Source organism: Myotis nattereri, assembly GCF_964212035.1.
Source record: "Myotis nattereri genome assembly, chromosome: 2".
Lineage (NCBI taxonomy): Eukaryota > Metazoa > Chordata > Mammalia > Chiroptera > Vespertilionidae > Myotis > Myotis nattereri.
Window position 1 is genome coordinate 9,294,283 of NC_138076.1, and position 15,113 is coordinate 9,309,395.

The 15,113-nt window shown below is 41.0% G+C and overlaps 1 protein-coding gene across 1 annotated transcript in view; it reads left to right on the forward strand.

Annotated features, from left to right (window-relative positions):
• Positions 1-5,099: 5,099 nt before the first annotated feature.
• LOC308514057 (protein FAM149A-like) overlaps positions 5,100-15,113 on the forward strand; it is a gene marked incomplete at its 5' end in the record, with an annotated part of 46,081 nt that continues 36,067 nt past the window's right edge. Inside the window, one exon of the mRNA XM_081084097.1 lies at positions 5,100-5,761. Within this exon, the coding sequence (XP_080940223.1) occupies positions 5,100-5,761 (662 nt within the window). The remainder of the gene's footprint in view (positions 5,762-15,113) is intronic.

Consider the following 15,113-nt stretch of genomic DNA (forward strand, 5'->3'; position numbering starts at 1 on the left):
ACAGAAGAAAGTAACATTACGAGGGCAAAGATTTCTGAAATTAACATTCCAATAAATCTTTTTTGGCGTTTTAAGATTTTTACCAGATCATGTGACAGTTGGTAGGTTTGATGAGATTCCCAAGGTTTGCTTAGGTTAGTAGGAACCCAAGCGAAAGCAGGCTGTTTTAAAAGCCTGAGGGAATCTTTCTGGAATGTGGAATTAATACAATGTGATAATGTGCAGCCTGTGCATGACACTTTGCTTGTAGCATTAAGGCGTATCTGGATGGCGCCTGAGAGAAGTACAAACAGATCAAATCCACAGGCGGTGGCAAATACTGTCTTATTGGGACTTCCCCATAAGGTACAAATGGAATTATCTGAGCTATAGTTAAAACTATACCATTTAATAGGTGCAAGTGCAGCAGCTGATTTCTATTGCGTATTTTGTAGGGGCCAATTGTCATGTTGTCATTGAGATCCAACAAATCCTCCTCCATGCCATGAGATGGAGTGATTAGCTTCAACATATAGATAGGATGTGGTCCCCTTCCATTTTATGGTGCTACTGTTATTACACACAGAACCACAGAACCGTAGGGGCTCTAATGTATAAAGGAAAAACTGTAATTAAGTTTGCTGCTGGTGGGGTAGTCACTATAACAGTCTTGCCAATTAATTTCTTCCTCAGTGGGGTGCCATTCATAAGACTTTTTACATAATGGCTTAGTAAGGTTACATTTTCTGTACCTCTCCCCAGAGCAAGTAGTTATAACAGATGTATTTGGGCTTTTGCTTTCCCCTCCTTTGGTGTCCATGCTAGCCAGAAACCTCTCTTTAATTCTACATACAAAGGAGCTGGGTGGCGAGACCCGTGTAATTATACTTTGCTCATTTACTTCCCTGTCCCACACGTGGTCCTCCTGGATGGCCAAGGTGTTTGGTGTTATTGGTGACTACATTAGGCGGGGGATCAGCCCATGCAAGGGGTCTTATCCATGGTGGGTGAGGAACGTAAGTCCAAAATACTTCCCCATTTGCCCCTGGTAGTATTACCACACAGCTGATGACTGCTAACATGGCAAGAAAGACGTTCTCAGGCGTTCACGGGGTTCTGGTATCCTCACAAATTTGCTCAGCTTCCTGGACCATCTTCTTCACCACCCCCCGGGTGACCTCTGGGCTGTTTGTTGACTGCCTTGTCCTCCTCCCACTCCTTATCTTCAGTGGGTTGTTTGGGGCTGCTGCTATCTGCAGCTGGGGTAGCTGATTGTCTGCAGCTGCAAGGTGTAGACCCAGGTGCAAGGTCCTCATTAATCTGGCCAGTTCCTCCCTCAGATCCATGTTGAAATTTAATATTTCTTGTGCGAATCCACAGGGGCTTGGAGACGTTTTCTGGAAACACACACGCGTATCCTCAACCAAATGTTGACAGGGGGTCGGGGCCCTTCCATAAACCAGACTCGGGATCTTTCCATTTAACCAGACCATTTTCCTTTGGCTTATTCTGACACCAGTGTATTTCCAAGGGTGTCTTGCCATCGGCATCACAAGTGAAAAAATTTAAAGTAAGTAAGCCTTGGTGTAGTCTACTTACAGGTGATTTCTCCAAAATCCCCCCTTTTTTGTTTTAAATAATATTAAGAGGCTTTTGGAAAACCTGCAATGTGCTGAATTTTCTACTTTTTACAAAATTGCTGGAAATGACAGCTTGTGTCACTGAGTCATTTTAATTGAGTAGCAAATTTTTTATTTCTTTCATAAAGATTTTTAGATAAGGTCTTAACCAATTAATGTCCTTTGATAACTTCTAAAAAGTCATTTAAGGTTTTAAGGCAATTCTTATATTTCTACTTTTTCAGGCCTAATATACTTACTTTTTAAAAATATATATATATATTTTATTGATTTCTTACAGAGAGGAAGGGAGAGGGATAGAGAGTTAGAAACATTGATAAGAGAGGAACATGGATCAGCTGCCTCCTGCACACCTCCCACTGGGGATATGCCCGCAGGCCGATGCTCTATCCACTGAGCCAAACCAGTTAAGGGTTGACTTTTAATTATAGTTTCCAAATATCTAAAAGGAATTTCTCTTTATTTCCTCCCAGAGTGATCTTTAAGCTACATTTAGGGGGTTTCTTTTAAAAACTCCTTTTTTTGAACAGAACAACAAATGTGGTTGCTCCCTAGATGCTGGCCAATGCAGCCATGCATATGTTCCAAGTAAAAGTAACTCTCTTTTTATTTATGGTGTCTCATTAATGGTGAGTTAATGCTTGAACAATAATTTTTAGTTTACTTTGTTAATAGTAACAGAAGAAATTTAAAAATTTCTCTTTTTTATTAAGCTTAAAATTTACATTTACCCAGCATTCTTTTTGGCTAGTGCTCATTTGCATATATAACTTGATAAGGGTAGTGATCTAGTCTTTGTTTAAACTTCCCTGAAATTTTATGGCCTTTTTACAACTTTTGTAAATAGTTAACTTTAGAATTTCTTTGTTTCTTTCAAAATTCTTTTTTCTCTTCTCATCATATTTATAACCTTTATACATTTTATACTTTCAAATTAGTCTTCAAACCTTTTTATGTCCTTTAAAAATGCATTTTTACTCTAATATTCTTTCTTTCTATTATTAACCTTGTAAATACCTTCAGCTATCTGTATAGAACTTTTTCCTCCTTTTCCTTTAAAATGTATGTCTTGCCTTCTATTATTAAAACTATACAATATTTAAACCTTAATTCTCCAATGATAATTAAAAGTAAACAGCCAGCATTTTTTAGATTGACATTTATCAACATAAATTTTGTAATTATTCTAAAAGATGTTTATTAAATTTAAACCAGTTTTTATATTAAAAATTTGGTTCAAGTCATAGAATTAATCCTCCTTTCTTAATTAGGCCAATAAAGTATTACATCCTAAGTTGAAATTTTACCATACATAGTATACATGAGGACTACAATATATTTTGAACTACTACTTTCTTCAGAGTAAATTTAAGAATTATTTTTCTCAAAAATGAATTTCTAAACTTTATGCATTTTATATAATTTCTTCTAACTTAATTTGAACTTTAAACTTTTAGAAGCCTCAAATTTTAGGAGGCAAGTTAAATACTTAGCATTTCTCAAATTAGTAATATTTTTACATTTTTAAGGATATATTTTAAATAAAATACAAGACATTTAATTAATATATTCAAATTTATCCTCTAGATTTTTTATATGAGGTAAAGTCAGGTTAATATTTCAGTATTTTTGTCATTTTAAAATACCTAGATATTTAATAATTTTATTATCTAATTCAGCAATGTCTTAAAGTTTTAAGTTACCAAAGATTTTCGAAAAACTATGTCTGAGGCTGGCTAAAAAAGCAGGGGGAGGAGAGAGCAGGCCCACTTGAATTTTAAAACTACTATATTTTTCCGTAGAGATAACATTTTCAGGTTGTTGCTGCCACCGGGTTCTCCGCTTTTACAGGGAGAAAAGCAACTGGATTTTTATCATGAATATGTTTATAATTATTACTGAGAAGCTTTACCACAAATTCTCCATTTAGTCATATCTATTTATTTATGTTTTAACAACTTTGAGATTTTAAAGATAATTACTATCCAAGGCATTTCCTTTTGGCAAATTTCGTAACAGAGATAAACTTACTTTCAGTGGCTTTAATGTTAAAGTATTACTTTTTGTTATTTTATAAAAACAGGAGTGCTTCCAAGATTTGGGAGGCAACTTTGGAATGCGGTACATTATTATTAAAAATTACCATTATTACGGAAACATTAATTCTATTGCCCAAATACGGCCTGTATATTTTCTTGTGTCATTTTTGCCATCTTTTAACGAAAAAACAGTCTTGGGTTTATTCTGCAGTATCCATGAAAAGATTGGGGCTCAAGAAATCACCCCAAATCGGGCGGGGCATGCACATTTTCTTAAACTTGCTTTTTTCTTTAAGGGGACAGAAATCCCAGACGCATCCCTAAATTCTGAGAAATGTTTCCTTTGTCTAAATTTCAAATGACGGACTGGGAAATAAAAACATGGCAAAAATGAAACAAGTTCTGACCCCACACTTTCCCAACATTCAACATCTAATGTGCCCTCTTCAGGAAACCAAGGATTATGTTCCATAATAATATGCAAAAACTGTAAGAGAATACCTTCTGACACTTTAATTCCTTTATCCTTGAGCATGTTACTAACTAGTTCAGCTGTCAGGGCCCCATCTTATTTCCAAGTTCTTGGGTGAGGCGCCCGCTGTGTCATTTTTAGTGGCATAGTTTGAACCTGGCCCTGAAGGGGGAGGAGTGGGCACTGCTTTTCCCAGTCCCCTCGCCGGAATACAGGTGTTTGGGGTTTGTTTGTTTGTTTACCAGCCTTCCCTGCTGCCAGGGAGCTGGCCGCCCCCTGCCCTGGCACAGTTGGTCTTGTCAGACTAGATAAGTTCCAGCTCTTTTGGAAGCAGAGTTATCTCCCTCTGTTCAAATTCCTCGCCCTCAGCCCAGAGCCTGGCCAGTGGGGTGAAGCTCAAAGGGTGATGGAGAAATTGGTCAGTGTTTCTTTAAGGCAGGTGTCCAGGAGGGGAGCCTGGGTACCTATTGTGGACACAGCCCTGAGCTGCTGGAGCTGCAGTCCAAGCCCAATTAGCAGGGAGCCAGGCAGGGTTTTTGTTTAGCTTAGCAACCGCCCGCGTCCTGGAGGCCCATGGGGGTAACTCCGCCACCAGAGGCCCCATCCGCACCCTCAGCCCGCGGTGGCGCTGGCAGCTGCGCACCTGGGCGCCGGGGGTTCAGGGCACCAGGACAGAGAGGGACAGAGGGTGCCGCTGCCCCCGCAGCCTCAGCCCCGCGAGCCAGCTGGGCGTCGGAAAGGTGGTCTCCAGGGCTTCAGGGCTGAGCGCCCGGAGACGCTCCACTGCGAGGGGAGCCCACTAGAGGCCCCAGGGGGGACCCCGGCAGACGGGAACCCCAGGATCCCCACCCCGCCCGGGGCCGCCTCCTCCGGATCCTTGCGAGCAGGGGTGGATGGAGCCCCGGAGCCCGGCTCCCCGTGGTCTTGAGGTTCCAGCAGCAGCGAGGGCAGCATTTCCAAGGCTGGGCCATGAAGGTCGCCCTGTTGGACCTCGGGTCTCTCTTTTCCAAAATCTTCAAGACCTCGACGGCGTCCCCAGCGTCCCCGGCGGTCCCCTCCCCGGTTGTGTCCTCCAGCAAATCTGAAGGCGCTGCCATCGCGGGGCCGGCGGGCACAGCGCTGAGCACGGCCCCCACCCTGCCCCTCCTCCCCGCCTTGGCGCCCGACTCCCCCTGCACCTCGCGGGGGGCGCCCGCCGCGCCCCGTGCTCTGCTCACCGCCTCCTCCCCCAGGGTCTCGGTCGCCGGCCGCGCGGCAGAAGCAGCAGGGACCCCCTTGTCCCTGCCCAGTAGCCCCAGAGCAGCCAAAGCCCAGTCCCTGCCCCAGGAACTGCCCCTGGCCCCTTGGGGCGGTGGCTGCAGAGCTGAGGGCTCCCCCGCGCACCTGGGGGCGGGGGCGCGGTCGACCCCAGTCCCCGGCGGGGTCTGGGCGGCGCTGCCATCCATCCGGGGCGCCGTGGGTAGCAGCAGTTCAGTCTCCAGCCCACGGAACCCCCGCCAGCTTGGCCCCGGAGACCGAGAGCCCAGCGCTGGGATGCCCCCCGGGCCTGGCCCCAAGACCCTCTTCTTCACTCTGCCGGGCATCGGCGAGGAGTGGGCCTCGGACAGCGACTCGGAGGAGGCCGGACGCGCGTGAGTAGCAGCAGGGCCGGCCGGCTCTCGTGAGACCCCTACCCCTGCGTCTGCAGCAGCCCCCTTGCTGGGCGTGCTTAGAGCCCTGCGCTATTTGCAAGGACTCCCACCAACTCCCCTGGGCAGCCGCCTGGCCCATTTCCTGGGTCCTGATTGTGTGCCTTTCTGTTCTTTTTAAGCCCCCCAGTCAGGCTTTTGCTCCACTCTCTCCGAGATCACCCTCTGCTGTTCACCAGCCCGGCGGGAGTGGAGCTGAAGCGGGGCTTGAAGGGAAAGGGGAGAATTTGGTTCACTTCTCAGCCTTGACGGGTTGTTGACAGCCTGCTTTTCTCCAGGACTCTGAAGGGAGCTCAGGTCCCAGCCTGTAATGCAGAATATGGCAGACGTGCAGGGCAGCTACAATTTTAAGAAATGATGCCTCCTTACTTATCAAGGACCAGCCGCAATTCTTATCCAAGTGGGAGGGGTTTTCTCCCTGCGGCATCCGGTTAATTTACATAAGTATACCATCATCTGACACCAGGGCATTTGCAATGCTCAGGACACCTCTGATGTCTACCTTAGAGCTCCTGAGGCTTTGAAAAGTGCGCTCAGGTGCCCCAGAAAAGCTGACAACCATTTCACTGGGAACTGGAGGACATTTCCCTCAAAACACACACACACACACACACACACACACACACACACACACACACTCACTCACAGGCACACACATGCATTCATCACCATGAGCACGAATGAAAACATTCTTCTTATAAAGTGTGCATTTTAGAATTCAGGTGAATTTTATTTTTTTAATGAGCAGTTACGTGAGTGCAAACATATTCAGCTATCTGAATCCTACAAGAGAATAGTGAAATGGTGAAAGGCAGACCACAAGGTTCCATTCCGGAATGGAGATTTCTGCTTTATAATCTGGTGAAGCTAGCAAAGAACCCTCCCCACCCCCAACCCCCACCAGCCTTGACTCTTCTCACACACATCCACACCCACGACTGATTCTAATCTAACCCATTCACAATTTAAATAATTAGATTTTTACGAAACTGCATGACATTCCCCTCAGTTCTAAAATAAGCAGTTAAACAAGTTCTTTTTTTCTTTTCAGTTAAAATATTGCAGTAAGAAATACATGAGTCCACTGATTTTTTTTTTTTTCTTAAGGAAAATCAATTGCATTTGGATAAGAGGCTAGGATACATACGGGTGAGGAATTAGGCCTTTGTTATTGGCTACTGGTCCTTAACATTTATGCAATTAAAGTTTTATGAGCAAACAGATCTACACACTGATCTTAAACTCTAGTCTTAGTGCCTTTTACAAAGAGGCCCTGGAACACATCAGTGTGACCAGTGAGAGAACTGGGGTCAGTCTCCATAGCTGGGCATTTCAGTCCATGCTTGTATTATCTACACACTTTTAGTGGATACTTTTAATACCACTGTACTTGGCATTACGGATAGAAGTGACTACTTTGCATTAGCAAATGTATTGATTTTACTAAAAATGCAGACAATGAATGGTAGATAATTGCTGTGAGAATATGCACAGATATGTACATTCAAGAATTCTTCTGGTAATGAACTTGTACTCTCTGTAGGGCATTAGCCAGCCCCCTGAGTACAACAGGTTTTTGTTTTTTTATTTACATGCACAAATAGCCATATTCCCTTTCTTTCATACCTCATTCCTTTTTTAATTAGAAAGTATACAAAGGGGAAATACTATAGACTTTTGCCTGTTGCAGTATATTTTTTCTCTCTCTTGAATTTCTGGGGTGGCTATTTATAACATTGAATAAACAAATATCATTCAACAATGGATTTAAATTATACTACTGACACCTTGCCTGCCAGTTTTCAGATAGCTGCAACTAATTATTAGCTTGCTTAATGTTGAAATAGTATATTTAGTTTTCTAAAGCCCAGAGACCTGGAGAGGGGAGGTGGTTAAAGTAGAGGTAGGTGCATGACACCTCCAACTATGTTCTTCTGTCTCAAGGTTGCTTTGGCTATTTGTGGACTTTTTGTAATTCCACATAAATTGTGGGGTATGGATGAACCCAGAGGCTATTATGCTAATTGAAATAAGTCAGATAAAATCAGGCACATATGGTTTACTTATATGTGACATCTAAAAAAAGTTAAATAAAACAAAACAAAAATAGACTCATAGAAACAACAAAACAATGGTTACCAGAGGGGAGATGGGGGATGGGTGAGAAAAGGGAAGGGGAATATAGTCAATAATATTGTGATAAGTTTTCATGGTGACAGGTGATCATTAGAATTAGAGGAGTGACCACACTCTAAGGTTTGAAAGTGTCAAATCAGTATATTGTACACTTGAAACTAATATAACTAATATATATTGTATACCAACTATCTATATATATCTATATATATCTATATATATATAAAAAGCCAGTGTCCCTGAGACCATGGTAACCGAATGACCAGTCACAATGAGATGCATTGAGCACTTCTCAGTCCCTTGCCCATGGCCAACAGGCTCCCATGGAAGCAAGGCAGGCAGTGAGTGGGCAGGGAGGTGAACGCGAGGAGCAAGCCCATGCATTTGACATTGGACCTGATTATGATGTACTCAGCCTTTGTTAAAACTAAAAGAAGTGAAATTAATTTAGGGGAGGGGCTAATATGTACACTTTCAATTCAGAGTCTTTTTTCCCCCTTCTTCACTAAGATGCTATATACTAGTAGCAGCGTGAGTTTTGATCTCTGGCTCATGGATGAGATACAGGAATGGCCCATGGAAAGGATGTGCCCTTTATTCCACAGGCACACAGGCTGCCGCACCTGAACCAGCGGTGGAGGACACTGAGTTCCCTTCATTACTTCTCTCTCCTGCACCCCGATATGTGATCCAGCACTTTCACCTTCTTCACCTGCCTGTCCATTTCACTGATACTTTGTACCTCATTTCCACTGTTTTCCCATCTGGGCCATCCCTCTTTGCCACCTCCATTTGCTCCTCTGGCTCGAACTACACAACTATTATCTTGTAATAGGTTGTATTATCTGTTTGTTCTGGAAGTAGAAGGATTTCTACAGTAGATAAGGTTGGTTGGTAGATAGAGATTGCTATATAAAAATGTTGGTAGCGCCCTAACCGGTTTGGCTCAGTGGATAGAGCATTGACTTGCGGACTGAAAGGTGCCCGGTTCAATTCCGGTCAAGGGCATGTACCTTGGTTGCGGGCACATCCCCAGTAGGAGGTGTGCAGGAGGCAGCTGATCGATGTTTCTAACTCTCTATCCCTCTCCCTTCCTCTCTGTAAAAAATCAATAAAATATATTTAAAAAAATAAAACAAAATAATGAAAAATAAATAAAAATGTTGGTAGCTTGTAAACTTCATGTGGTCAGGAAGTATTTCTGTGTTTTCTAAATTATTGCTGTTAACATGTAACTATTGCTACTTTGAGTGATCGAGTTCTGTTGTTAAAGTCACGTGGGCATGGAAATACTGCAGTGACAGCCTGCAGGGCTTGTTTGTGTGGCTGGCAATAGAGTGAATGCAAGGTCTTATCTCTCAACTCATCCATTAATGAGGCAGCCTAGAGTTGGAGCGATGCCTATGGACCCAGGAGTCAGATGAGTTGGATTCCAATCTCAAACCATTTGCTAACTTGTAATTCTGGGCAAGTTATTCAGTTTTCCAAACTGTAGACTTTCCTCACAGGGGTGTCCCAAAGTTAACTGAAATAATATGTGAAATGCCTAACACATGGAGAAATGCTGTTAAAATGTTATCTATGATGGCCACCTGCTTCCTGGCACAGAAATGAAATTTGAGAGTGTGTTTCATTAAAGAATACATACATTCCAGGTGAAGAAAGAAGTGAAAAAAGAATTCATTTATATTTATCACATGACTGTAAGACATGGCATCTTTTGGTTTAGTTATGTGGGAGAACAAATGATAGTACAACAAATGAACAATAATCTTTCATGTTCCTTTGCACATCTTACAGTAGACAGAGGTTGCTTTAATTAGCATCACCACTGATTGCTATGCAATACCTGGAAGAAATATTTGCTACTCTGGGATCAAACTTGTAAAAGTTTTAGAGACAGTGAGAGTCACCAGTAGCATCACAAATCATAAATAACTCACACTTACTGTACCGGTAGCTCTTGCCCATTTCTACCCAGCAATCCTGTGATTTTTTTTATATCCATTTGTGACTACAAATTCTTTGTCTGTCCTGTGACACTTAAGTCAATGCATGCCCAGAAAAGGCATTTAATAAAATGTATTAAATGAATGATGAAGAAAAATCTTTTCTTTGCATATAACCCACTTTCATGGATTCCTAATCTCATAAAAATCTAGAGGCAATTTTAATATCTTTCTTTAAGAATAATGGTTATCTTGGCCCTTGAGGTTTTGTCATCTTGGAGTTTTCCTAAAGTCAGTAATGCTTTCTGCTGGGACATGGTAGTTGCACAGGGATGAATGGTGAGCTCAGCACACACTTGTCATATGATCATGCCTTCTATGACAGTCAGATGACCATTACTTTCATTAAAAATAGTGATAAGCTTGACTTGGTTGTCCATGTCTAGCATTTGCTCAAACCCAGGAAAATAAATTTGTTCTTCCTGTCTTTTGTACTAGTTTGTTAAAATTTAAATTATCTTCTTTACTTTGTTATTATCTTTAAGATTGCAAAAATTATATTTGAGGTGATAGTTATATGTTCTGTTGGGTATTTAAAGAACACATTTTGAATTTTCTCTCATGTAATAGCTAACATGTATACTGTTTGATATGTGCCAAGTTCATAGCTACAGTGCTATGATATGGGATTTGAATCCTTGATGGTTCTAAAATTTTAATAGCTGACTTATATTAGTACAGTTTTCAGAACATAGTTTTGAAATCAGTTTGATCTTGATTCAAATTCCAGTTTATAATCTTTCTGAGAATACAAAGAATAAAATACAAATTATGTATTCACTTTGAATACCTTACTTAACCTCTTTAAGCCTCATTTTCTCACCCATCAAATGAGAATTATTAATAACACCAGTTCAAAGAGATACTGTAAACATTAAAAGAGATAATATATAAAACATATCTCAACCTAGCCGGTTTGGCTCAGTGGATAGAGCCTTGGCCTGTGAACTGAAAGGTCCCAGGTTCGATTCTGTCCAAGGGCACATGTCTGGGTTGCAGGCTTGATCCCCAGTGGGGGACGTGCAGGAGGCAGCCGATCAATGATTCTCTCTCATCATTGATGTTTCTATCTCTCTCTCCTTCTCCCTTCCTCTCTGAAATCAATAAATATATTTTTAACAAATGAAGGGGAAAAAACCTACTGCATTCACTGGTTTCTGAAACAATAAGGAAAAAAAAGGCTTGAATTACTCAATGTGGGAAGATTCAAAGGATAAGGAAAACACTGGAGAAAATATAACAGTTAACGTTTAAAAATAGTCTATTAGGAATCCTTCACACACAGATAATACTCTCCTCCCTGCCCCCCCCCCCCACACACACACACCAGTGCTGTGTAGATATTTATTTCACTTAACAACAGCCAGATCTCTTTGGATATGAATAATTTTACAATCCGTAGGCAGTAAGTTTGCTTTGTAAGAAAAATTATCTGAGCATTTTATGGTCCTATGAATACTAGGTAAAATACAGACATATTAGATAGGAAATGATTCACTAAATACTATTTGCTAGTCAATAAATACATGAATACATACTATTCATTAGATATGTATTGAAAAAAATTCAAAAGTTGCCTCTTTATTCTTGAGAGGTAGAAATGGCCAATGAAGTCACCATATTTAAGAAAGCACAGAAAGATGCCCTAGCTGGCTTGACTCAGTGGATAGAGTGTCAGCCTGCAGACTGAAGGGACTCAGGTTCAATTCTGGTCAAGTGCATATGCTTGGGTTGCAGGCTCCATCCCCATAGGGGATGTGCAGGAGGCAGCCGATCAATGATTCTCTCTCATCATTGATGTTTCTATCTCTTTCTCCCTCTCCTTATCTCTCTGAAATCAATAAAAATATATATATTTTTAAAAGCATAGAAATGAAATAAAGTCTTTGAAATGATTAAATATCCAGTTGTGAACTTGGGAAAGAAGCTGATGGTCTTTGGAAATGACAAGAAAACCAGTCAAGTAAGACTTCCCCTGCTGTTGTTTAATAACTAGAATATGCTGAACTAAACAAAATGTCCTCCTCCTATACATATATACATACATATCTTCTTAGGATCATTGTCATCTTAAATTTATTATAGTGCCAGTAACAAGGATTAGGAAGAACCCCATGTAGGAAGCTCACAATTTACATCTGGCTTTTAATATCAATAATTATATTTCAGAGAATGTCGCTAGATGCATAGAAGATTAAAATCGAGATATATTTAAAAATACATTTAATGCAAATTCTGAACATTAGTGAAATATTAAAAACCATTCATGTACATTCAAGATTCTTTATAATCCAATTGAAATAAGAGTCTACATTGAATAAAATTAGCCCTTCCCTCTTAAAAAACAATAAGTTTGTTGACAAATTAATGCATAAAAATAATTCCTAGGGAACTTTAACTTTAGTATATGAAATATATAAATATATACTATATATATATATATATATATATATATATATATATATATATATATAGTGATCGTGATGACCAAAATGACTGTTTGACCACTCACCATGCGGTGCTAGCATAGATGCATAGACACAGGTAAAGTCTATGAGTGAACTAAGACTGAAGAAGACAAATGCTTGCCTTCACAGAGTTTGACTATAAGAAGATTAGGTCAGGGATGAGAATTCAAAATTCCACCAACAGAGATCTGAGATGCCACTTCTCAAAATGGCCAGAGATACACCCAGGAGTGGACTGGGGGTGTGACTGAAAGGCTGGCACTGATGTGAAGGCGTGGCTGTTCTGGATTTCCCAGAGGAGCCAATGGCTGCCTAGGAGGTGGAGCTTTTGACACTGACTGGCATAGAAACTGACCAATCAGAACCAAATCTGGGTGAACTGCGAGCAGCCAATGGCTGCCTAGGAGGCAGAGCTTTTGATGCTGACTGGCATAGAAACCGACCAATCAGAACCTAATCTGGGTGAACTGTGAAGGCAGAACCTAAGGTGGGGACTGAGAAGGGGTTTTAAGGGCAATAGCTGTTTGGTGTAAGGCAGTGGTCAGCAAACTGCGGCCCCTTGAGTGTGACTCTTCCACAAAATACCACGTGCGGGCGCACACCTACAGTGCGATTGAAACTTTGTGGCAACACTCAAGGGGCCAAAGAGCCACATGTGGCTCATGAGCCGCAGTTTGCTGACCACTGGTGTAAGGTGTAAGAAAGCAGTTCAATTTTTTAATAACCAGTTTGGCAGTATAGTGCATATGGCTGGCTATCAGTCCAGATATAGGGGTGATGTATTTTTGTCTGCCAAGAGCATTTCCTCCTGCTGAAAAAGGCTCCCCCCGCCCCCCCCCCCCCGCATTTAAGCAATCCTATCCTATATAATCTATCTATACTAATAAAAGGGTAATATACTAATTAGACTAGGTTGACCGGCCATCTTCCGGATGTCCGACATCTAATTAGGGAGGGCAGTTGGGGGCCACCAGGCCTGCAGGGGAGGGCCGTTGGGGGCAACCAGGTGGGCAGGCAAGGGTCGTTGGGGGCAACCAGGCCATCAGGGTAGGACAGTTGGGGGCATTAGGCAGGCAGGCAGGTGAGTGGATAGGAGCCAGTGGTCCTGGATTGTGGGAGGGATGTCTTACTGCTGGCAGTTGGATTTCCCCCAAAGGATCCTGGATTGGAGTGGGTACAGGCTGGGTTGAGGGACACCCCCACCCCGCCCCATGCACGTATTTCATGCACCGGGCCTCTAGTATATTATAAAGAAGGTGATAGTCTCAAGAAAAGGCCTACCTCAGTCAGACTTTCGTTTTACTTACTAAATTTGACATGTTTGTAATCACATTTCACTGACATGAGCATTGCTGAAATATGTATTATTGTACAAATGTAAGCTTCTTAGCATTTAAAATAACAGCTGGCTTTTCCATATCTACTAGTTGCCAGATGCTGCATGCATCTGTAGACATTATCATGAATCCCCCAAACATACAAGGTAGGAATGTTATTTCATTCTACAGATGAAAAAGTTGAGGATAAGAAAGGAAAACAATTGGTCTAATTTCACATGGCTAATCTGTGGGAAATGTAAGAAGCAAATGCAGGCAGTATATTATCCACAATATGTGTAACCAAGTAGTTTGTTTTTTAACAAATTATTTAAGATGGTAATGAAAAGTAAAATCTACTTCTAAGGTAGTTGGTGGTATTTTTCCTGTAGCAGATCTACTTTAAAAAATTGTACTTTCCAATTAAAATGATTTTGAAAAATAAAAATTATGATAATAGGTAACCTAAAACTAACTTCCTCAGAATAATATTCCTATTAATACTGATGAAACCAAATTTAAAGCTTAATTTTATCCACTTGAAGTACAGATAACAAATGAATTTTAGCATAAAAAGCATGACTTACTTAAAATAAAGCATTGGTTAACTCTAGTTTATTATTTAATAGCAAATCAAATATTTTATTCATTCTAGTAAGGCAGTAAGGAGCAAACATGTCTTACTAGAAAAAAATATTAGCGATGGCCCTTGCAAGAGGAAAGAATATACCGGCACATTAGAATTTCCCTAATTAGACATTTCACTTAAAGGTGTCTTTAGAAGACGCCTTATAATTAACTATCTACAACTGTAATCCTTGCCAGGCCCTTATATTATGTTCATCCAATGAGTATATTTCTTTCACATAACATTTAACAATTTGTATCTCTCTTGCTTATTGATTTCCAGCATAAATGATGTGATTTTGATAATCTAAAACTAACAAGGTATTTGTTTTAAAGATTCATAAAAGTGACAATTTTTAAATTAATCACTAACTTGAATTTCTTACAATGAGGTTTCAAAGTTATGCAATAGCAAATATGTGTCACTTTCTTGTCTTTTGTTATGAAACCACCTTTTTATGCAAAGCAGTGACAGTAGCTGACCTTGCACACATAAGTTCCATTTTAGAATTTGTTGTCTAAACTAGCGAGCTAAAATTATGAGACACTTTGAGCTGAGCGTCTCGTGTGTGTGCCGGTACTCCCATCCCAAATACACTCTTAATCCATATACTTGTTCCAGTTGGAATCCTGTTTTCGTCTCAGGCTGACCAGGAAGCAGGATGCAACCCTATTTTCACCAGAAAGCATTAGTAAGTTATTCTTGCATTAAAAGCATTAGGGGGGAAATGTATATTTT